Source organism: Taudactylus pleione, unplaced genomic scaffold (assembly GCF_031769625.1).
Source record: "Taudactylus pleione unplaced genomic scaffold, aTauple2 ptg000760l, whole genome shotgun sequence".
Taxonomy (NCBI): domain Eukaryota; kingdom Metazoa; phylum Chordata; class Amphibia; order Anura; family Myobatrachidae; genus Taudactylus; species Taudactylus pleione.
This window is the reverse complement of record NW_028285162.1, coordinates 2,780,526-2,805,594: the sequence shown is the minus strand read 5'-3', so window position 1 is coordinate 2,805,594 and position 25,069 is coordinate 2,780,526. Positions and strand designations below refer to the sequence as shown.

The following is a 25,069-nucleotide window of genomic DNA, read 5'->3' as shown; positions in this document are numbered from 1 at the left end:
TGACAAAGTGAATTCCTCATTAAGTCCCAAAGGAGACATCGAATCCAATCGACATATCCACTCACATTCCCATTGCAAAAGCAGTTTGTGCCTATCACCACCTCTCCTCAGTGGTGGAATGTGATCTATTGGCATAAAAACAAAGTCCTTCATACTATGGCCATGACCAATAAAGTGTCTCGCTACAGGCGGTGTACTGGTGTCAATCAAAGTAGCAGCTTTTTTAATTGAGGATCGATGAAGTGCAATGCGCTCTTTAACCATTCGTATGGTCTTGCCCACATATAGTTTTTTACATGGACATAGTATCAGATATACCACATATTTTGTCTCACATGTCATACGGTGTCGAAGCTGGTAACGTACGCCAGTAGTGGGATGACAAAAGTATTCACCCGTTAGTAAATATCGGCAGTTGATGCATCCACCGCATTTGAAGGCTCCAGTCCTAAGTGTAAGCCAATTAGTATGAATGCTGTCCCTTGGACTTACATCTGAAAAAGTAATCCATTAAGTTAGGGCTACGTTTGTAGCAGAATAATGGATTTTGCTGGCAAAATGGACCCACTATGGAGTAAAATGTGCCAGTGTTTTAAGATCACTTTTCTCATCAATGTTGATGTAATAGAATATGTACTGGAAATTATCATCCTTTCAGATTTATCCCTTTCAATATCAGGGTTTAGTAAGTCCTCTCTTTTCAATGTGAGGCATCTTTGAATGGCTTCCTGCACTTCTTTAGTGTCATATCCTCTATCGATGAAACTTTGGGCCTGATTCAGACCCGGACGCAAGTGTCCGTTCGCTCGTCAATTCCGTAAGTGGCCCTGTCAGTTTTCGATTGCCTGCTATTTAATTCAGCAAACATACTTGAATCGATTAATGGCAATCACTATATTAATTACCTTAATTGGTATTCACTAGGGGTGAGCGGGTTCGGATTTCTGAAATCCGAACCCCCCCGATCCGAGGCCGATCCGAGTCAGGCTCTACTTTTCCCACCTGACTCGGATCTGAAATCGAGGCAAAACGTCATCATCCCGCCTTCCGAGTCTCGCGGGTTTTGGATCCTATATAAGGTACCTGCGTCGGCGCCATTTTCTCACTCGGTTGTGGACAGTGAAGAGGGAGGGTGGGAGTTAGGGCTGGCTGGGCTGTGTAGTGTAGTGTAGTGTAGTGCAGAGTAGTGTTGTGCTGCGCTGTGCTGCTGTTGTCCACTACTTCAAAGTCCATAGGGGCTGGCTGTGTTGTGCTGTGCTGCTGTTGTTAATAGGGGCTGTGTCCACTACTTCAAAGTCCATAGGGGCTGGCTGGACTGTGTTGTGCAGTCAGTTCTCCATAGGGGCTGTGTCCACTCCAAAGTCCTGTGCAGTGTCCCAGTCCTAAAGGGGTGCTGTAGTGTTGTCCAGGGGGTGCTCTGTCCATCAGGGGTGCTCCCCCCAAGTGCTAAAAAAATAATATTTTTTCTGTGTTTGTGAATTGTGTGCGCAGTAGCCGCACGTGCATCAACAAAGTAGTGCCAAGCGTGCGCCTGTGTCATAAGTAAAGGGCCGGCTGGCTTGACCGTTAAAGGGTGCTGTAACCCCCAAAGTACACTCCAGTCCAAACCAAAAAAATATATTTTTTCTGTGTTTGTGAATTGTGTGCGCAGTAGCCGCACGTGCATCAACAAAGTAGTGCCAAGCGTGCGCCTGTGTCATAAGTAAAGGGCCGGCTGGCTTGACCGTTAAAGGGTGCTGTAACCCCCAAAGTACACTCCAGGCCAAACCAAAAAAATAATAATTTTCTGTGTTTGTGAATTGTGTGCGCAGTAGCCGCACGTGCATCAACAAAGTAGTGCCAAGCGTGCGCCTGTGTCATAAGTAAAGGGCCGGCTGGCTTGACCGTTAAAGGGTGCTGTAACCCCCAAAGTACACTCCAGTCCAAACCAAAAAAATATATATTTTCTGTGTTTGTGAATTGTGTGCACAGTAGCCGCATGTGCATCAACAAAGTAGTGCCAAGCGTGCGCCTGTGTCATAAGTAAAGGGCCGGCTGGCTTGACCGTTAAAGGGTGCTGTAACCCCCAAAGTACACTCCAGTCCAAACCAAAAAAATATATATTTTCTGTGTTTGTGAATTGTGTGCACTGTGGCTGCACGTGCATCAACAAAGGAGCAGCGCCAAGCGTGCGCCTGTGTCCCATAAGTAAAGAGCCGGCTGGCTCATTTCTTAAAGGGAGGTGTAACCCACAAAGTGCACTACTCTCCAGCAAAAATAAAAAAATATTTTCTGTGTTTGTGTGCGCTTTAGCCGCACGTATATATCAATATAACATAAATGGAGGACCAAACTTTCTCCGATAAAAATAAAATAGGGAAAGATCAAGAACCACTTCCTCCTAGTGCTGTTGCTGCTGCTGGGAGTTGTTCATCATCCCAGAGAGGAAGTAGGAACATCACTACTTTTACTAAACAATTGACCCTCCAACAGTCCCTAGCGATGAGGATGAAGTACGACAGCAGTCATCCTGAAGCAAAACGTATAACTGAGGCCTTGACTGCTATGTTGGTGTTAGACGTGCGTCCGGTATCCGCCATTAGTGCAGTGGGATTTAGACAATTGATGGAGGTAGTGTGTCCCCGGTTCCAAATCCCATCTAGATTCCACCTGCATCCTTAAAGCAGCAGCGACAAGCGTGCGTCTGTCTGTTAAAGGGTGGTGACACCCTCAAAGTGTGCTACACAAACAATAAAAATATTCTTCTTCTTTTTTCTGTCTTTGTGAATTGTGTGGGCTGTAGCCGCACTTGCATCCTCAAAGCAGCAGCGACAAGCGTGCGTCTGTCTGTTAAAGGATTACATCGGTGACAGCATCCAAGTAGGCATGTCAGACAGTCCGTACCTGTACTGGCAGGAAAAAGAAGCAATTTGGTGGTCCCTGTACAAACTGGCTCTATTTTACCTGAGTTGCCCCCCCTCCAGTGTGTACTCCGAAAGTGTGTTTAGTGCAGCCGGGAACCTTGTCAGCGAAAGGCGTAGGAGGTTGCTTCCACAAAATGTGGAGATGATGTTCATAAAATGAATTATCAACTCTTCCAGGGAGACCAGCCTCCAGAACGTACAGAGGGACCTGTGGTTGTGGATTCCAGCGGGGACGAATTAATACTCTGTGAGGATGAGGATGTACACAACACTGAAGAGGGTGAGGAATCGGTGGATGAGGAGGATAAGACGACATCTTGCCTCCGTAGAGCCAGTTTGTGCAGGGACAGATTAATTGCCAGCTTGTTTTGTGGGGGCCCAAACGAACCAATCATTTCAGCCACAGTCGTGTGGCAGACCCTGGCGCTGAAATGTTTGGTTTGTTAAAGTGTGCATGTCCTGTTTATACAACATAAGGGTGGGTGGGAGGGCCCAAGGACAATTCCATCTTGCACCTCTTTTTTTTCTTTGCATTATGTATAGTTTGGGGCCTAGTTTTTCAAACTGCCATCCTGTCTGCCACTGCAGTGCCACTCCTAGATGGACCACGTGTTTGTGCCGCCCACTCGTATCTCTTAGCATAGTCATCCAGCTACCTCGATGCAACCTTTTGGACATAAAAACACTATTGTGAGGTGTGAGGTGTTCAGAATAGACTGGAAATGAGTGGAAATTAAGGTTATTGAGGTTAATAATAGCATAGGAGCAGAAAAACCCACAAATTCTGTGATTTTAGCTGTTTTTATGCTTTTTTTAAAAAAAATACAGATCCAAAACACAAAACCCAGAACCCAAAAGACGGAAGGGTGGTTTTGGCAAAACCAATCCAGATCCAAAACACGAAGAAAGATCCAGATCCAAAACCAAAACACAAAAAGTGGCCGGTGCACACCCCTAGTATTCACATGTTTGCAAACCTTTTTTTTTTTCAATGTCAATAAACTTTATTACTGTTAGTGTGTGTCATTGATTCCGCAGAATACGTACGGTTGGACCAAGGGGATGGTTGTTCAAAATTAAAAGTTTGTTTGAATGCTACTATTGTTTTGCGGTTTTTTATATGCAGCTTTTTCATCTTTTTTATTAATATTTAAATTAGCTTACGCATGTCACTGCATCAAGCCTATCATAACTCACATTATATTTGTGAGGGTGTAGGTCACATGACTCATACAATAACCAATAGAATGCTTTCTGTTAATTTACAAAGTACATTAGCCAATCAAATTTTTTCTAGGACCTTTATTAAAACTGTTTGGTGTAAAAAAAATCATTGCCATCATGACAGCCGCAGCTTTTTGTCGCTGAGAACTCCTGGTCCTCACTGATGTGATGGACAGGAGATTAACCAACTCCACGGGCCCCATTACTAACCTCCGCAAGCGGCTTGCCTACGCGGAGGTGCGGCGCCGCCTGCATAGGATCGGCTTCCGCCGAAATATCGGACAATTGAAAGGAGGTGGTCCGATCTCCGGCGCAGATCACCACGCCTGTTGGCCAATTTGCGTCAGCAAATCCTGGAAAGTAAATGTTTTTTTTCATAAAATTTAAAATGTAAGCATACCTGCGTGTGCATGTTTCCCGTATAGCCCTGTTTCTTTATTTTGGACATACCTGTGTGTGCACATTTCCCGTATAGCCCTGTTTCTTTATTTTGGATATACCTGCGTGTGCATGTTTCCCGTGTAGCCCTGTTTCTTTATTTTGGACATACCTGCGTGTGCATGTTTCCCGTATAGCTCTGTTTCTTTATTTTGGACATAGCTGCGTGTGCATGTTTCCCGTATAGCCCTGTTTTTTTATTTTGGACATACCTGCGTGTGCATGTTTCCCGTATAGCCCTGTTTTTTGTTGTTGTTTTTTTTGTGTAAATTTTGGAATCAAAATATTAAATATGTAATAATATACATTTTTCAACATCATTTAGGGGCTGAGCACAGACTACGACGTCTCCAACGTCGGGCTCGTCCCCTCTCCCCCACTCCCACCCAAACATCCTCTCCCCACTCTTCCCCAAATTCCCCCTCCACCCCAGACCTGGCAGACCGTGAGGCCCCTCCCTCTCCTCACATTCCCATCCCTCCAACTTCACCCTCCCCTCCACCCCCCCTCTCTTTTCCTCACCCTCCCCTCCACTCCCCCCTCTCTTTCCTCACCCTCAACATCATCAGAAATCACCCCTCCTCCATCCGTGCAGCACTGGCCCACCTCTGAGGTGGACGATTTCGGGGCACCTGGCCCAGGCAGCATTAGGCCCGGTATGTTTCCCTTTTAAACTATGGTTGCTTTTGCATTTTTTGGTTTTTGGGTGATGTTGTCCTTTTGCCTGTGCAGTCCAAAATTGTAAAGTAGTTCTAATGTTTTGGATATATATCTTTGTGAAACAATGTCTAGGATGTTTTCCCCTTACACATATGACACATGTCCAAACACTCATACTTGTGTCTTTCTTGTTTACGGTAACAACAAATGTAGTATTTTTGCGTAGTTGTCCCTATTTTTTGTTGAATTTGGCTGTAAAATTTGATTTTTCTTTTTTAAAACAATCTTTGCGTTTGGCATTACTTTTGTTTTGTTGATTTTTTTTGTCTTGTTTTTTTGTATAGTCTGATTTTTAAGTTGTTTGCTAACATATAAATTAAGGTGTAATTTTAGTAATCCCCACATTTTTTTAACCCACAGAGGACCAGAGGTGGAATGAAGAAATGTATGCAGGCTTGCAGAGCTTGAGGGGCCATGTAGTTGGCATGCTAGTGGTCTTGCATCATCTGTTGGCGCTCCTGCGCCACTAATTTTTTTTTTTTCACCAAAAAAATGTTTACAAAAATAAAAGATATTTTGATTTATTTAAGTCTCATTCCTTGTCTGTAAATCTTAGATTGTGGAACCTTACATAAGTCTACTATTTTACCATGATGTTTGAAGTAATGAAAATTGGATTGCAGAAAGCCCAAGTAAGTATGTAAGCTGGCACATTAAACACTTAACAATACCAATAGGTTTGTAGAATTAACGGCAACAATAGTTTGTTCTTTTTTTGGGGTAACGTAAAAATTAAACCAAACCAGCTTAGGCCTACATTGGCAAACAGACTGATTCACCATAATACCTTTGGTGTTTGTTTTTAGCCACAAAGCAGGTTCAAAAAGATTACAATTTAACACATTACAGGATTAGCCATTAAGCAAGTTTGCCTTTTTTGGACCAGGTTGCACTTGCTTGTAATTTACCCAGGAAATGTTTGTTTAACGGTAAAAAAAAAGTTTAATGCACACAAATAATAAACACCAAGTGATTTGTCACAATCAATTCACACAATGAAAACACACACAAAAACCCAAAACACACCCAAAACAACAAAAGTAAAACAACAATCAGGAACTGTTTGAAGAAGTAGCATGCCAACATGATTCCACAAATGAGGCGAAGAAATCATTGTTCCCGAAGTTATATCCAATGTGTCCACATGAAGTCATTTTTTGGGATCAGGTAGTAGGCATCGTTTTTTATGGTAATTTTATGGAATAAAAGAAATAAAAAAACAAACAAACAAACATTAAAATTGTACATTAAAATCTTACATGTCTACATTGTGTCAATTAACTTAATTTTGGAAAATAATTACCTAAAAAATCTGGCCACAATGTCATCGCGTATGGCCCCCCCACATACTGACCTCCGACCAACCTTGGGGGGGCCGTCCTCAGGCAAGGCATCCTCTGGCTGCATTGGGACACCACTTCTTATGGCGATGTTATGAAATATCCCACACAGGACCACAATTTTCGAAACCATAGCCGGCTTTTAAAAGGCCGATACAGCGCTCCACCACCTGCCTGGTGGCTGTAAGTGAGGAATTATACTCACTTTGTGGCCCTAGTGTGGGAACCAAATAAGGAGTGAGCAGCCAGGGTGTGCAAGGGTAACCACTGTCTCCTGTGAAAATATCAAAACAAACATCAGAACCATTGTGTAACAAGTTTTGCATTGGTTTCAACAGAAGGTTTCAACTTACCCAGAAGCCAGGCATCACCAGCTTGTAGGTTTAATTTGTGCCAAATCCCTGATTTCCAGATGATGAAGGAATCATGTGCACTGCCGGGGAATTTGGCATTCAGGGACAGGATCTGGAGGGAGGCATCACATACCACCATTACATTCAGTGAATGAAAGTGCTTACGGTTCCTAAAAATAGCCTCCAGCCTTGCTGGAGGCTGAAGTGGTATGTGAGTGCCATCCACAACCCCTATGATGTGTGGGAAGCCAGCTATTTGGTAAAAATTCGCCTTCGCCACATTAAGGGTACCCATATCCAATGGCATTTGAATAAAATGATGGGGGTGTTTAAAAAGGGCCTCCATCACTGCCCTCAGGATCCTTGAAAAGGAGGATTGGGATATTTCCGCAACTATTCCCACAGTGGTTTGAAAGGATACTGAGGCACAAAAATGTAACACCGACATTAATTGAGTAAGTGGTGGTATTGCTGTAGGACTGTCAATTTGCCGTTCAGGATCACTCTCTATTAATGAGAGAGTGTCTATGATGATTTGTGGCGTGCAGACGGTATCGCCTTAATACCTCATCATCTGGCATTCCAAAAAGGGTGACACCTGTTCTATATATCTGGGGCCTTGCACGCCTACGAGGCCTACGCCTGGGACGAAGTTGAGGTTGGTCGGGTTCTGGAACCATGGCCAATATAATACGACCAACATCAACCTGAAATGGTAAGCCAGGTAGTTATTGTTTTAGACAAATGTGTACAGAAAAATATACTTATCTTTTCTAAGAAATCCAAAGATGCTTACAGGCTTGGGCCATGTCATGTGCAGAACAACCTACATTTCAAAAGTAGAAAATATGTTTAAGATTAATTTAAAAAAAATAGGATAGGAAACAAATTCTTTTTGTGAAAAAATAGAGAAGGGAGCACACATTAGTGCAGAAAATAGTATGCTACATTTAGTGGTAAGACATGATTTTACACTGAAAAATTCTAAAAACATTAGTGCGCAAAATAGTACGCTACTTTTACAGTTAAATCAAGACATTAGTTCGCAAAATAGTACGCTACTTTTACAGTTAAATCAAGACACATTCGTTCGCAAAATAGTACGCCACTTTTACAGTTAAATCAAGACACATTAGTTCGTAAATAGTACGCTACTTTTACAGTTAAATCAAGACATTAGTGCGCAAAATAGTACGCTACTTTTACAGTTAAATCAAGACACATTAGTTTACAAAATAGTACGCTACTTTTACAGTTAAATCAAGACACATTAGTTCGTAAATAGTACGCTACTTTTACAGTTAAATCAAGACATTAGTGCGCAAAATAGTACGCTACTTTTACAGTTAAATCAAGACACATTAGTTCGCAAAATAGTACGCTACATTTAGTGTTAAGACATGATTGTTCCCAGAAAATAAACAACATTACTTAGCGAAACATATGTTAAGATCAACACATCGAATTTCTAAATTCATGAAACCAAAAACACTTACCAAAAACAGACAAATATCCCAAAGTTCAAAAACGTCACTGGGGCAATGCCAAAATAACTGTAAAAAAATTTAAAAAAATATTACAAAAATTTGTTAACTATTTTCGATTATTTTTTACGGTGGTTTTTTAAAATACTTACTCAAGAAATCCAATAAAAATAGCCAAACAATAAAAAAAAGCCAACAGAAAAGAAAGAGGTTAGAAAAAAACAAAAAACTTGCACAAACAAATTCCTCCTTCTACTCAATAAGCCAACAATCCACTCCAACGCAAAACCTCCAACAAACAAAACATGCCACCTCGACTCGAGTCACACCAAGCCATAAATAGTCTTTATTTTCCCGCTCAAATTAAGGACGGACAATAGGAGCGCACAGTCAATGATGCGGCCGAATAATGCTGACGCATGTATAAAAACGTCACTGAAAACCCAAATCGGTCTGCTGTAGTGAGACCTGAAAGTCCAAAATGACTACAGAGCAGCAAAGCACTGGCCAAGAGGCGCCAGGTAAGTATTTCTCTTTTTTGGGCAAAAGCCTTATGTTTAACAATAATTTTTGGAAAATTTTACATTATAAATTTTAATCCCATTTTAAAAAAAGGTGTCGAGGATGCCATGGAAGAGGCTGCTGGGCCTAGTAGGCCAACTAAACAAAAAAAAAAAAGGCAGCCACAATTCACAAGAAAGGAGATGGAGGCTTTTGTGCAAATGTGCAATGACAACCTGCCACAGGCAGCAAGGAATATGGGTGCAAACCAGAAATGGAAAATGTGGGATGACATAGCCAGTGGTGTAAATAGGGTGGGTGATTTTGAACGTTCAACCCGGGAGGTCAAACGCCGGTACATAAAAACTACATTTTAGTAAAAAGTGTTTACAGGTCCAAATACTGCAGGAATAATGCCAACTTTTTACCCCACAGATGGAGCGACTTTAAATATCGTCTTAAGCAAAAACTGGCTGATAGGGCTAGGCATGCAGGGGGGACAGGTGGGGGTCCCACCCCTGTGTCACTGGAGCTCACAGATTTGGAGGAGATGGCCCAGGGGTGTGTGCAGGATGAGGAGGTGTTTGGCGTGTCGACCATGGATACCGACATGCCAGACTTTACGGCTCCTCATGTTGCCCCAGGTAAATGTTATAATGTTAACAACTCAGAAATGTGTTTGGGACAATATCTAGATTACAATGTTACTCTTTTATCTTTTTTCTCACAGAGACACAGGCGGATGAGTCTGCTCCAGAGGGGAGCTTTGGCCGCAGAATTTCTGCTGGCTCTGCAGGGGAGGAAGCAGTAGATCTGGCTGGGGACCCTGTGGCAGACAGTCCAGGGCATTCCCCCTCGCAGGCAGTGGGCCTCCTCACTGATCTCAATATTAAAACGGATCAGCAGACCGAGATTCTGCTGAGGATGGACACCAATCTGCTACGGGTAGCGGACGCCCTGGAGCAAAGTGCTGCGCCCAATGTGACCATTGCTAAGGCCCTGGCGGAAAATACTGGGGCCAACATGCGAATAGCAAATGCCCTGGAGCAGCTCGTTCGCCAGCACATGTTGGAGCCGGCCTCCCTTCCTGCCTGAACATCAGGACCCTCCACCTCTGGCACAACAACAGCCATCCCTCCAAATGTGCCTAGCCCTATGCCTAGTCCAGAGGCCACAACATCTGCCTCTGGCCAGGCCAGCAGAAGGACATACCGGACCCGTTCAGGCTCCCTCCCTACCCCGGCCAAACGGCGATGACAGCACTGGCTAATTTTCCCACAATCCTTCTCAGTGTTTGCCCCATATTCCTTAATGCCCAAAACCTCCCTCTCCTTTCTTGTGATTTTTTTTAATAATTGTGTTTGTTTGTGGATTTCAAATGCCAGTTATTTTGTTTGTGTGTTTTTAAAATCATTTGTTATTTGTTTTTACGTTATCAAGTTTTTATTATTTCCCAAAAAATTAAAAAAATAAATAAAAATACTGTTGAAAATCTGCACAATTCTATTGGTAATTTATTCAAAAACTGGTTAAAAGGTAATCCCGCAAACAAAATTACAAACAATACAATGGAAATCTAAACATTATTTTTTAATTAAAAAACCAAGGGTTAAAAACAATTTATGAGTTTTAATTAACACATAGCAAAAAACAAAAGGACGATTGTTTTCTTGGCCCCTAAAAAATGAAGAACAACAAACATGCGTATAATATTGTTGCCCTAAAAAAAGAAGAAAGCAAATTTTGCAAAAACACGCAAAATTTTAAAAAATTGGTAAGCTAATTGATTGTCTAACCCAGAAATTAGCAGCTGAGTAGTTCACCTGCGTACGGTTTTTTGCTACTAAAAAAAGGCTATTTGCTAAACACCTTACAAGCATTTTTGCAATTCAAAACTGATTGTTTTTGAGGCCTCAAATGATAAATCGGAAAACCATCGATGAGCCTCGGGGAGAACAAAGAGACCATCGTCATTGCGGTAGAGAATACCAGACCACAAGCTGAGCAGTTTTAATGGAAAGTGGATCAGACAGTGACGTAACACTTGTTCCGTTCACATTGGCCGTTCCTATCAGATAATTTATGTACGCCCAAAAAACGCCTCGACACGCCTGCGTTTTCCCATCTCCACCCCCGTCACCGCCCCAAAACGGACAGTTCTGTCAATCACATTTGACATGTCACTTCCTGTTCGCTATTCGACGAACGACTGTTAAAATCATCGCAATCAGCCATACGCACATGCGCACTGTTACACCGGCGCATGCGTGGTTTAACAACATCGGATGACTACGAGCGTACGGCTGCTTACGAGCGGCTCTGAATGAGGGCCTTTGACCCATCGACTGTAGGGCCTCTCGGACTTGTTCCATATTAGAGGTAGTTCTCACTACTCTTAATAATTGGGAGTACGGTAATCCCTTTTTTAAGGGTTGAGGATGAAAACTACTAGCCAATAATAGTGTGTTTTTGTCAGTTGGCTTCTTGAAAATTGCTGTAGTAAATGTATGTTTTAATTGATACCAAGACATCCAAAAAGGAGATGCTGAGTGAACTGCAGGAGAACGTAAATCTTATAGAACCCGGTATAGAGTTCAAAGAATCCACAAAATTTTGCAATGCAAGGGTACTGCCAGTCCAGATCAAGAACAAATCGTCAATGCACCGCAAATAAAATGCAATAAAGCGAGAATACATGTACTGAGACTTATTGACCTTGCACCCAATTATTGACTAAACTGTGTGCGATTTCCCTATGAACTGCTATATTATATATATATATATATATATATATATATATATATATATATATATATATTAGGGGTGAGCGGGTTCGGTTTTACTCGGATTTACTCGGATCTTTAAACGGCATTTTATTGGCTATCGCCTAGCATGTGTTTTGGATAGCCAATATAATAAATACGAATTTGCGGTAAAGTGGCGATAAGAACCGAGTAAATCCGAGTAAAACCGAGCCTGCACATCCCTAATATATATATATATATATATATATATATATATATATATATACACACACACACACACACACACACACACACGCTCACACACATACACTTTTTCCCAACGGCTGCTAATCTCTGCAGAAAAACAGACAAAAAAATCGTCATGCATAAAAAAATGGGGATATGTCCCAATGAGTAAATGTTAGTATAGATATGTGAGTTCTATCTTTTTATCTCACATATCTATACTAACATTTATTCATTGGGAAATATCCCCCTTTTTTATGCATGCCGATTTTTTTGTCTGTTTTTCTGTGGCCACAGTGGTTCCTTTCATATTTTTTTATTTAATTTGTTTTTATCTATTTTTCATTTCCTTTTGTCATCTATAGATTTGATTTAAGGTCTATTTAATATGTAAATTTTATTATATGTATTTTTGTGATTTCTTGACTATATCTGCATACATTAAATTTAGACACTACTAGTGTCATTCAGCGCTCCCAGTTGTTTTTGTTTTTCCATAAGGTTTCAAAGGTGTTAGCCACTCCTCCCTGGTGAGCGGCTTCTAGATTTATCTATTGCCATTTTTGATGCGCCTACCTCATCTTTCCTTTCTTTTCTAATCTCTGCAGACGCTAGGTGATAGGTACTGCTGTGCTGACCGATAAGCAGTGATCGGCAGTACGACAGACATTGGGGGAGGGTGCAGGCAAGCAGAGGGACCGGAAGATTCCTCACTGTTTATCTGACCGGTCAAAAATATTGCAACTAGATCAGATAACGCACTGCCTGATGTGGTCGGAAAAAATGAGAGCTATGGTAAAACTTACGTTTGTTAACTGTCTTTCTTCGAAGTCCATAGGGTCCACAGGGAGACATTGGGGTGTAGGTGGGACCTGGAGGACCGGAGACCAAAAGCAAAGCTTTTCAATCCCAGGATGCTCTGGTCCTTCCGCCTATACCCCGCCAACAGCCTGAGGGCACTTCAGTTTTGTTAACAAGCCCAAGGCAGGAGCAGGACAGGAGAGAAGAAAGACTGGTACACTGAAGAATCACACTCTCACACAGAGTAAGAAACAAGTGACCAATAGAAAAAAACCCATAGAAGCCAGGTGCGTCAGTGCGAGTGCCCCGTGGACCTTATGGAAAGAGTTAACAAAAAGGTAAGTTTTCCCATAACTCTCATTTTCTTCTTCAGGGTCCATAGGGCTCCACAGGGAGACATTGAGGATCACCCAAAGCAGTCGTTCAAGGGCGGGAACGCTTCTGCGCTGATAGGAGAACCCTACGCCCGAATGAAGCATCCTGAGAGGCAATTGAATCAAAGGCATAAAACCTAAGACAGGTGTGGACAGAACACCAGGTGGTCGCCTTGCATAGCTGTTCAGCTGAGGCGCTACAATGGGCTGCCCACGAGGGACCCACAGAGCGAGTAGAATGAGCAGAGACTGTAGCTGGCACAGGAAGGCCCGTATGCACGTAAGCCTGTGAGATAGTCATGCGAATCCATCTGGCCAGAGTGTTTGTTAGCTGGCCATCCCTTCTTGTGGAATCCATATAGGACAAAGAGGGAGTCTGATTTTCTGATGGAAGTAGTATGGTCCACGTAGATCTTTAGGGCATGGACCACATCCAAAGAGGCCTCACCTGCCGAGAGGTCTGGTGAATTAAAGGCCGGAAACACAATTTCTGTATTCAGGTGGAAGTGAGAAACCTTATGAAGGAAGCCTCGGGGAGTTCGAAGAACAGTCCTACCCTGATGAAATATCAAAAAGGAGGAGCGGCATGAAAGCTCCCCTAAATCAGACGCTATAGCCAGAAGAAACAAACAGTGAGCCATTTTGATATCCATCGATTACAGAGGTTCAAATGGAGGTTCATATAATGCTTTGAGCACCACTGACAAATCCCATGGAGCCACAGGAGGGACAAAGGGAGGTTGTATCCATAGAACACCTTGAATGAAGGTGTGGACGTCTGGCATAAAGGCAATCTTGCGTTGAAACCAGATAGAGACAAAAGCAGAAACTTGCAGTTTGAGAGATGCTAGACGGAGGCCTAGATCCAGTCCAGCCTGAAGAAAGGCAAGAATTCGAAAAACTCAAGACCTGAGGGTCATAATTTCGAGTAGCACATCATTGGAAGTATGAATGCCAAATTCTTGCTGAGGCCGGTTTACGTGCTCTAAGCTTGGTCTGGACCACAGAGCTAGAAAATTCTTTAGTCATTAGGAAGGAAGTCTAAAGAGCTAAGCAGTTAAAGAAAGACGGGCTAGGTCCGGATGTAGACAGGGACCCTGAGACAACTGGTCTACTCATAGAGGAAGTTGAAGAGGAATGTCTATGGAGAGTCTTAGAAGATCCAAATACCACTGACATCTGTGCCAAGCCGGAGCTATTAAAGGACTGTGCCTCCTTCCTGTCTGAATTTCCAAAGCACTCAAGGAAGTAGGGATATTGGAGGGAAGAGATATGCCAACTGGAAAGTCCATGTCACCGACAAGGCGTCTATGAAGGCCGCGTCGGGGTCCATTGTTCTTGCTCCGTAAACTGGAAGTTTGTTGATGTGTCTTGAGGCCATGAGATTCACTTCTGGAAGACCCCATTTGTCCACCAGAAGCTGAAACACTTCTGGGTGTAGAGACCATTCTCCTGAATGCACGTCATGACCTGCTGAGGAAATCCGCTTCCCAATTGAGAATGCCCGTAATGAACACTGCAGAGATGGCTGGAAGATAGCATTCGGTCCATGTGAGAATGCGGGACACCTCTGTTATTGCTGATTGACTTAGATTGCCCCCTTGAAGATTGAGGTAGGCCACAGCAGTGGCGTTGTCGGGCTGTACTTGTACTGGCCTATTTTTCAGAATATTCTGAGCCAGTGTGAGCTCTCTGTATATTGCTCAAAGTTCCAGGATGTTGATTGGCAACATTGCCTCGATTGGGGACCATCAGCCCTGGAAAGAGTGTTAGCTGGTCACTGCACCCCACCCTCGGAGGCTTGCATCCATGGTGAGGAGAGCCCAATCTGGGATCCAAAAGGGACGACCCTAGTTCAAATGGGGAGTCTGTAGCCACCAGGCTAGGAACAGGCGAACCGCTTGGGGGAGGCTCATCATCTGGGATCCAAAAGGGACAACCCTAGTTCAAATGGGGAGTCTGTAGCCACTAGGCTAGGAACAGGTGACCCTCTTGGGGGAGGCTCATCATCTGGGATCTGAGCAGATGAGGTAGTCCGTTCCACCTGGAGAGGATCGGGTGTTGCAGGGGCCTGGAGTGAAACTGTGTGAACTCCACCATGTCAAAGGTGGATACCATAGATCCCAAGGCCTGCATTGCAGAGGGAATTGACACTCTGCGACTGTGAAGCAGTCTGCATAGTCTGAACTGTATCACTGAAATCTTGTCTGCCGTCAGAAAGATTCTCTGAACTCAAAAATCCAGTAGGGCTCCCAAATGTATCATCCTTTAAGAGGGTGTCAGGAAAGACTTTCAGTTGATCAGCCAACCATGCATGAGTAGAAAGATAATGGTTACCTGCAGATAGCGTTGAAGAGTCGCTGGGGAGCTTGCCAACAGCAAAAGATCGTCCAAGTATGGGAGCAGTCTGATCCCTTGACGACAAAGTGAGGTCAAAACAGTAGAGCATGAAATTGGTAATGTGGCTGTAGTATAGCAAACCGGAGATGTTGTGGATGAGATGGACATGTAGGTAAGCGTCCTGAATGTCCATGGAAACCATAAAATCTCTAGGCACCATAGCTAGGATAATAGATCAGAGAATTTCCATACGAAACTTGGGCGCCCTGATAAACTTGTTCAGAGATCTGAGATTGAGGATATGCTGATGAGACCCATTGAGCTTCTGAACTAAGAAGAGGGTAGAATAATAGCCCTTGTTCCTTTGTGAGGAGGGGACCCGAATTATTACTCCTGAATTCAGTAAGTACTGAATGGCTTTCTAGAACAGCAGGGCCTTGGTTGAGTTCAATGTGGGTCCTGTGAAAAAGAACTGTTGGGGGAAGTTGCCTCAGGAAGGAAAAGGTGTATACATGGGAGACCATTTCTCTTACCCAGGCATCGGACGTGGTCTGATGCCAAAACTGGGCGAACTGAAGAAGTTGGCCTCCCACCCTGGGAGCGCCCAGAGAGAGGCCCCCAGTCAGACTGCAGACTTGTCCGTAGACGTCTAGTAGCCCAGGCCTGTTTGGCCCTAGGCTTGGAGGCCTTGGCTGACGTCTGGTGCCGTGGAAAAGACTGACCTTTGGCTTTTCTTGAGGGCGAAAGGACATCCGAGGCTTTGTATTATATGCAGAGGACAGGAACGTTGTCATGTTAGCCGCCAAGATAGTCACAATTTTATCTAGCTCTGGACCAAATAGGATGTCCCCCAAATAGGAAAGAGCCTCCAGAGCCCGTTTGAATCCAAATCTGCTTTCCAGGAATGTAGCCAAATGATACGATGGGCCACTACTGAAGTGGGAAGAGGAGAACCAGTCTGTCAGCACAGACAACAAACATGGACTGAGAGGTACTGGGGGCAAGGTAGTGTGAGCACTGTGAGGTGTAGGGGGTGAGAGGGAAGAAGGTAGTGACAGGTGCAGGGGGGTGGGAGATTGAAGCAGAGGTTAATTCTCATTACCAATATCCCTAACGCTTGGGGGGGGGGGGGGTGTTTCAACTAAGATTTCCCCCACTATAAAAAATTCCCACTTCGAGCACTGGACAGGAGAGTTGTCATTGCATCTCTCCTCCCAGGCTCCCACAGTGAGGAGCTGTTGGGTGAGGGTCACTAGGTCAGGTGCACTGCGCAGTGTGCAATAGGTGGCGTAGTATAGAGTATGGTACCTTCAGGTCCGGTCACAGCCAGTTCCGGAAACAGCCAGAGCCAGGTCCTGGTGCCACTCCCACTGAGTGACAGGGCAGCTCTAGTCTCTTTAGCCAGCTGTGCACAAGAGAGTGAGCAAGGTGCCATGGCAGAAAGAGGGAGAGGTAGACCAAAAAATAAAAATAAAAAAAAATATATATATATATATATATTTATTAAGTCTGTGAGAAGGCATACCAAAAGAAAGAGTAGAGGGTGTTTTTGCTCATGATTTTTTTTCTAGGTAGTCAGTTAGGGTTGGGGTGGGGGAGGGGGCGCCAATGCTCTCTTTCGCACAGGGCACCAAATGTCTAGTTACGGCTCTGGTCAGAATGTTGAAACAGGATTTTAGGGTTAAGGTGAGATTATTGGTTAGGATGTAGTTTAGGGTTAGGTATACATTGAAAATTGCATTGTCAACATTCTGGCAATATCAACATTAGGACAGTGTTGACAGGTTAAATGTCGATATTCTAAACTTGTTGACATTCTAAATGTCAACATAATATACCACACCCATGTATCGAGGATTTCTTTACACTTGCATAGATAAACACATTTATTTTACTTTGTCAGATATTGTCCAAGAAAAGTAAATCCTCAAAAATGACGCGTTGAGGACAAATAAGGGTAGTACGACTAGAAATTTTCGACTGCAATTATATCCTATTTCCATAGACACCTATTGACTCTTACTGAAGAGGATGTGAAACAAGATAGTTTCTTCAGGTGATTTGGGGAGAGATGTACTAAGCTCTGGAAAGTGAAAAATTGGAGACAGATAAATTACCAACCACTCAGCTCCTAACTGTCATGTTACAGGCTGAAAAATGACAGGAGCTGACTGGTAGGTAGGTAGTACATCTGCCCCCAAGGTTGGAGTCAATAAGTGTGAGACTAGTTTAGCCTAGCAGCTAAAATGTTAATGGAAAGCACCACTGGTACTTCATAATTATCTTGACAAAGCATACAACAAAAGTACACTATTAAGTAACTATTTGTATCTGCTTTTTATCATTTCAAGCTAAATCTACAAAAAAACAACATCCTTATTTTAAAGCAACAAAAATAAGAAAGAGAAAAATTCTAACCTATATCATTTAGGAAAAGAAGTTTATTACAGTAATTTGACTGTGGAGCCTCATCTGAAAAGGTATTACTGAGACTACCCAAATGCCTGTAGGTCAGTCTTTCTAGCTATGTGTGTCTCTGACCCTCTTCTGCATACATCTCCTGTTCTGGAAAAATAATTACCATAGCTGGTTCTCCCAGTGTCTCTGGCACTTGGTTATCAGACGCATTGTTTAAATGCTTTGCCAAAACCTAAGGAACAAAGCAATGGCCCCAATCAATTTCTAAGTACATATCAAAAAATACATAGACTTGGACAAATTAGTTGGTATCCTTCCACAGAAAAAAAAAAAGAACCCATATTTTTCTCTGAAATGAGTAACAAAAGCGGTTTATGCCATATTTAAAATAAAATAAAGGCTTTGTGTTTGATTTTTGATTCAACAGAATATTTTCAATAATAAAACATGTTAGAATGGCATGGACAAAAATGATGGGACCCTTAATCTCATATTTTGTTGCACAACCGTTAGGAGGCGTTTGGATATATTTACTAAAGTGAGAGTTTTTAGAAGTGGAGATGTTGCCCATAGCAACCAATCAAATTCTAGCTGTTCTCTTCTAGGAGGTGCCAGTTAAATGTTAAGCAGAATGTGATTGGTTGCTATGGGCAACATCTCCATTTCTAAAAACTCTCACTTTAGTAAATATATCCAATTACATTCTGCTTAACATTTAACTAGCAGAGAACAGCTAGCATTTGATTGGTTGCTATGGGCAACATCTCCACTTCTAAAAACTCTCACTTTAGTAAATATACCCCTATGACTGCAATTAAGCAATTTCTGTAGCTCTCTATGAGACCTCTGCACCAGTCAACAGGTAGCTTGGCCCACTCTTCTGAGCTAACATCTCCAGCTGACTACGGTTTGATGGGTTGCTTCTCCAGACTAAAGACTACATCTTGCCATAGCTCGATAGGATTCAGATCAGGGCTCATAAGACCACTTCAGAATTGTTTTCTTCTTATCCATTCTTGGGTGCTGTTAACAGTGTTTTTGGGGTTATTATCCTATTGATCTGCGTCTGAGACCGAGATTTCTGACACGGGGCAGTATATTTTGTTCCAGGATGCCTTGATATTCTTGAGATTTCATTGTACCCTGCACAGATTCAAGGCACCCCACTCCAGATGCAGAAAGCAGACCCAAAACATACCTAAGCCTCCTCCATGTTTCACAGTAGGTATAGTGTTCCTCTCTTTGAAACTTAATTTTTTCATCTGTGAACCTAGAGCTGATGTGACTTGCCAGAAAGCTCCAGTTTTGACTCCTCTGTCCAAACGACATTCTCGCAGAAGCATTATGGTTTGTCACTATGCATTTTAGCAAATTCCAGTTTGGCGTTTTTATGTTGTGTTTTCAAAAGTGGAGTCCTCTTGGGTCTTCTTCCCTTGAGTCCACTGTTGCTCAAAAAGCTTTAGATGGTGTGATCAGACACGGGTGTACCTTATCCTTGGAGTTCAGCTTGCATCTCTGTGGAAATTTTCCTCTACACTTTTTCTATAATCCTCACTACCTTCTATTTATTCTGGGTTCGAATTTCCTGTTGCAGCCACGACCAGGAAGGTCGGCTACAGTCCCAGGGTCTTAAAACTTCTTAATCTTTGCAACTGTGGTCACAGGAACATCAATCTGCTTGGAGATGTTCTTGTAACCTTCATCTCTAACATGCTTGTCTATAAAAAGTAGAGTGACTACTTTTCTACACTTAAATAGGCTCAATGACTGATTAGAAGACTGAAGACATGTGTGATGCTAATTCAAATAAGCAATAATTGGATTTGGTAAACTATTTATCATCTTTTCTAACGAGTGCCATCAAATATGTCCAGGCCATTTTAGAATATATTTGGAGAATAAGAAATAAATTTCTCTTTTCACAGTTTCTTTGCTTTATTCTATGACATAGCAAAGGCATGCAAGTATACACGAGACGATAACTTTTTATTAAATCACTTTTCAGTAGGAATGAAGAATTGTTCCAATGAGCTGTAAGGGTAGGAAAATATATGAGAAACATGGACATACAATTTTATATGCACACAGGGATTTTATATCTTAAATATTGTACAAATGTTAATTATGTAAATAAATTTCTATAAAAATGGCAAAAACCAATGCAGGGACTGCCACAATGTGGTTACAACTTGTGTCTACAGGATCTCTACTATGAATTATGACTGAGCACACTGGAACGGAAGACTGAAGGAGTTTCTATTCTATATGTGAAAGTAACAACAGCAACATTACTAGGGCTTAGAGTAGGTGCCGGAGTCAAACAGTTAGGAGAAGCACACCATACATTCATTCTTAACCAATGTTATCTGCTGTTGGAAGAGTATAAAACTAAATTACTGTAGCAACAGTTGAGCATCTCTGAGAATCCAGATGCCTTCCATTAAATGTGTGCAACTGGCTACGCCTATGTAATCTTACATGTATCTGCAGAGACTAACTGAACTACCAATTATTCACAGATACACCTTTGCAGTTAAAATGTATTATGATTATTTATGTATATGTATTTTAAACTTCAGTGTTAGTTACTTTTTACATAAATTGCAACCAATTATAGTGCAATATAGTGCCACATTGCAATTAACCACTGGTTTTATCTCAAAATTAAGCAAATAATATTGTTCTAATGGTATTTAGCAATGTGCTATTCCATTAATACAAATAATAAGAAATTAACATAACGCCTCCATTCAATCATCATTATTGGGCCTATGTATTAATAATTGTGGCACTGCTGCGTTTATTACATTCTATCTCGCCGGGAAGATTTTAATTTTTAAAATATCCCGGCTATGTACTACCGGGAGCTCACAGGGACAGCAGCTGCGGTAACCAATGTCCCACGCGAGTTATATCCCAGGCATTTCAGAGAAGTCTTTCACTGAAGTAAGAGACTTTCCTGGGGGAGGCTGACACTGCACATGCGCACAGTGTCAGCTTCCATTGCCGGCCAGGAATTGCAAGGGATAGATCGCTCTCCTTCCCCATGAGCCCCCATAGACAAACAGTAGTTTACACTATCTGAAGATGGTGTAAACTACTGGGGCTAAACTCCGAAAAGCTTCGTTTTTTTGGAGTTTGGTACATAGGGGACAGATCGTAGTCCCCATTGATAATAATGTGGACTGCGATTTGAAGTGCTGATTAGCACTTTGCCGGAGATTTCTGTGAAATCTCCTGCAAAGTGCTATTAGTACATAGGTTCGATACATAAAATGATGCAGAAACTGCAGTTTCTGCATAATTTTATGTAAAAAGTGGCTTTATACATAGGCCCCTAAATGTGAAATTAAAAAGGCATCTTACCTCATCAAAAGTTGTGTAGAGTGTGCTAGACTGGAAACAAAAAAGTAAAAATGCAACATTTAACCTATATGAATTATAGCATTGTGACAGAACTACTGATCTCAGAAGTTACTTAAGATATGGTTTATAAAAAAGAATTATATATGTGAAGTACTATATTTAGGTATCCTGTATGGTAGATGCAGACACCCACAGCTTTAACAAGGGTTACCAGCTATTACTAAGGGTTAAAGTCAAAAGGTTGACAATCACAATGTTGACATGCATAATGCGAACAACACAATGTCGACATGCAACGTGTCGCCATGCTCAAATTTGTTGACAGGTGTCATTGTAAGAATGCCGACATTAAGGTTAGCCGGCAGGAAGGTTAGCGTTAGGCTGCTTTAGAGTTAGGCACTAGAGCAGGGGTAGCCAACCCTGGTCCTCGAGAGATACCAACAGTGCATGTTTTTCAGGTCTCCTCACAGAATCACAAGTGAAATAATTAGGTCCACCTGTGGATCTTTTAAAATGTGTTAGTGAGTAATGAATACACCTGTGCACCTGCTGGGTGGTCTGGAAAACATTTACTGTTAGTAGCTCTCGAGGACCAGGTTGGCTACCCCTGCACTAGAGGGAGGGTTAGGGTAGAAATAATGCCGAAGGATAACAGCTCTGACACATAAGTCACCGCTGGGCCATCAGAGACGATCTTTTGACACTTTATCACTGTCTACATGGTGAACGTCAACAAGGTCAATGTCAACATTATGTCCATATTCACACCCATTCACACATCATTTCACACCCATTACTTAAACCCTACATCATTTCACACCCATTACTTAAACCCTACAGCCTCTGTGTTGAATCAAACTGAAAAACCACACATGGCGTGAATTGAGAATTGAAATTCAATACATACCTCAGCTGTGAGCATCCTATGTGGACAATCATTAACTGTGGCAAAGATCAGTCGAAGGCAAGCTTCCAGTTGTGAAAGTGACAATATAGCACAGTCTGCATATCTGTGTGGAAAATATTATCTGTAACATTCTGATAGTAATCAATCATTGTCCTAATAGTTCTGTCAACCTCTGAATTTAGTCATTAGAGCATCCTTCTATCCACAGTATGACAGAAAATAGACAGCGAATAGTGAATGTTACCAATAGTGGTTATCAATTAGATGTTTGGTTAAGTTTATCTACACATAACCAGGGCTCAACAAATTCTGAACTTCCAGATTCCTAGAAAGACCAGGAGACCCACCTTCTCTGTTCTTGTTAGATATTATGCTCCATGAATGGCATCTTTCAGTAGCTGCCAAAGTACACTATAATGAGGGGAAAAGCACAGCAGTGCTGAACAACCTGCAACACTCTGCGACAAAACTCGAAGCAGACGCCGCAAAAGTGTCAAATCTGAAGAAACGTACAAAAGTAAAAACCCGAAGACAACGTAGCTGGAAGTACCCACGGAGTGCGTAGAATACACGGAGATGGATACAGGTGGAGGTCGAGCAGAAGCAACATACGCCTGACAAATGGTTAGACGAATCCACTTGGCCAAAAGTCTGCTTAGACGCAGGCCAGCCACGCCGAGTGGCGTCATAAAAGGACAAACAGAGCCTCCGATTTATGTAGTCCTTCATTTATGTAGTCCACATAAATTCGAAGCGCCCATACAACATCCAGGGAGTGAGAACCCCCTGGAAGAGTCCAACAGGGCCGGTACCACAATCGGCCGATTCAGGTGAAAAGCAGAGACCACCTTAGGCAAAAAAGAAGGTCAGGTACGCAGTTCCGACCCGATCATCGTGAAAAATTAAGTAAGGGGATTGGCATGACAAAGCTCCAAGTTCAGACATTCTCCTAGCCGAAGCCAGGGCCAATAAAAGGACCATCTTCCAAGTTAAATATTTAAAATACATGTCCTCCAAAGGCTCAAACGTGGACGACTGAAGGAAGGATAAGACGAGGTTCAGGTCCCAAGGAGCCGTGGGTGGCACAAAGGGTAACTGAACTCTAAGCACCCCTTGAAAAAAGTTCTGTACCTCAGGAAATCAGAGCTAGGAGACGCTGGAAAAGACTGTAAAGAGGAAAAATCTGCACTTTAAGCAATCCTAAAACTTGGACCTGCGTCAAGTCCCTTTTGAAGAAAAAGAAGACACGGCAAATGAAAGGATGAAGTGGAAGATCCACGACCTTCACACCAGGAGATATAAGCCATCCAAATGTGATGATAATGTGCTAATGTCACTGGCTTCATAGCTTGAAGCATGATGGGAATGACCATCCGTGGAACACCATGACCTCTTAGGATGGCTGTCTCAAAAGCTACGCAGTCAAGCGAAGCCAACATAAAACAAGAGATATGGTAAGAACTTACCTTTGTTATCTCTGTTTCTACGAAGTCCATAGGGTCCACAGGGTTGACCTTGGGGTATAGCTGGATCTGGATCCACGGGCACCACACAGTTAAAGCTTTGCTGCTCCCAGGATGCACTTGGGTCCGTCCTCCTCTATACCCCGCCCCCGGCCACAGGCACCTCAGTTGGTAAGCAGCTAAGGCCGGAGGAGGAGACTAAACAGAGAGAAGGAAGACTGGAACACACAAGAAACCATACTCACAGAAATGGGAGACGGAAAACCGGTGACCAGCCACACAGCCCATTTGAAGCCAGGTGCGTCAGGGCGGGCGCCCTGTGGACCCTATGGACTTTGTAGAAACAGAGATAACAAAGGTAAGTTCTTACCATATCTCTTGTTTTCTACTTCAGGGTCCTTAGGGGGTCCACAGGGTTGACCTTGGGGATGTCCCAAAGCAGTTCAACTAAGGGCGGGGACGCTCCTGTGCTGAAAGGAGTACCCGGCGCCCAAAGGATGCATCCTGAGAGGCGAAGGTGTCAAACGCATAAAACCTCAAAAACGTCTGAATTGAAGACCAAGTAGCCGCCTTACACAGCTGAACAGCGGAGGCGCCACGTCTAGCAGCCCAAGAGGGACCCACAGAACGAGTGGAATGAGCCTTAACAGAGGCTGGCACAGGTAAACCCTCCTGCACATAAGCCTCACAAATAACTGAACGAAGCCAACGGGCTAACGTTTGCTTGTTGGCAGGCCAACCCCTCTTGTGAAAACCGAAGAGGACAAACAAAGAATCCGACTTCCTAACCGAAGCAGTCCGGTCCACATAGATTCTAAGTGCCCGGGCCACATCCAAGGAAGCCTCACCAGCAGAAAGATCAGGTGACTGAAAAGCTGGCACAACAAGTTCCTGATTAATGTGGAACTTTGAAACCACTTTGGGCAAAAACTCAGGATGCGTGCGGAGCACTGCCCTGTCCTGGTGAAAAATCAGAAAAGGAGGGCGACAGGAAAGCGCCCCCAATTCTGAAACCCTCCTGGCAGAAGCAATTGCCAGGAGAAAAATGGTCTTAAACGTCAGCCACTTGAGCTCCACCGACTCAAGCGGCTCAAAAGGAGGACCCTGCAAGACCCTCAGTACCACCGTCAAGTCCCACGGAGCCACGAAGGGAGGCTGGATCCTGAGAACACCTTGGAAAAAGGTGTGAACATCTGGCAGTGTAGCAATCCGTCGCTGAAACCACACGGACAAAGCAGACACATGAACCTTCAGAGAGGCCAGGCGTAAGCCGAGGTCCAAACCTGACTGAAGAAACTCCAAGATTCTGGAAACCCGGAACACCTGCGGATCATAGTTTCTGGATTCACACCACTGAAAGTAAGTGTGCCACACCCTGTGGTAAATCCGCGCGGAGGCAGGCTTGCGTGCCCTAAGCATGGTACCAATGACCGAACTGGAGAAACCC

General features: G+C 43.0%; 1 protein-coding gene and 1 long non-coding RNA gene across 4 annotated transcripts in view; both read right to left on the bottom strand.

Moving 5' to 3' along the window:
- Positions 1-25,069, bottom strand: part of ERMARD (ER membrane associated RNA degradation) — a 155,853-nt gene that overhangs the window by 49,001 nt on the left and 81,783 nt on the right. For 2 of the 3 annotated variants that reach the window (XM_088457402.1, XM_088457404.1), the window contains 3 exons: positions 22,160-22,262; positions 21,253-21,282; positions 18,050-18,118 (listed from right to left, as the gene is read on the bottom strand). In XM_088457402.1, coding sequence (XP_088313528.1) covers positions 18,050-18,118; positions 21,253-21,282; positions 22,160-22,262 — 202 coding nt within the window. The remainder of the gene's footprint in view (positions 1-18,049; positions 18,119-21,252; positions 21,283-22,159; positions 22,263-25,069) is intronic. The other variant, XM_088457403.1, reaches the window with a different exon arrangement.
- Positions 6,244-7,802, bottom strand: LOC148476951 (uncharacterized). Its single transcript, XR_015872589.1, has 3 exons — positions 6,979-7,802; positions 6,589-6,899; positions 6,244-6,344 (listed from the first exon to the last, which is right to left on the bottom strand). It is a non-coding gene; the product is annotated as an uncharacterized LOC148476951 (long non-coding RNA).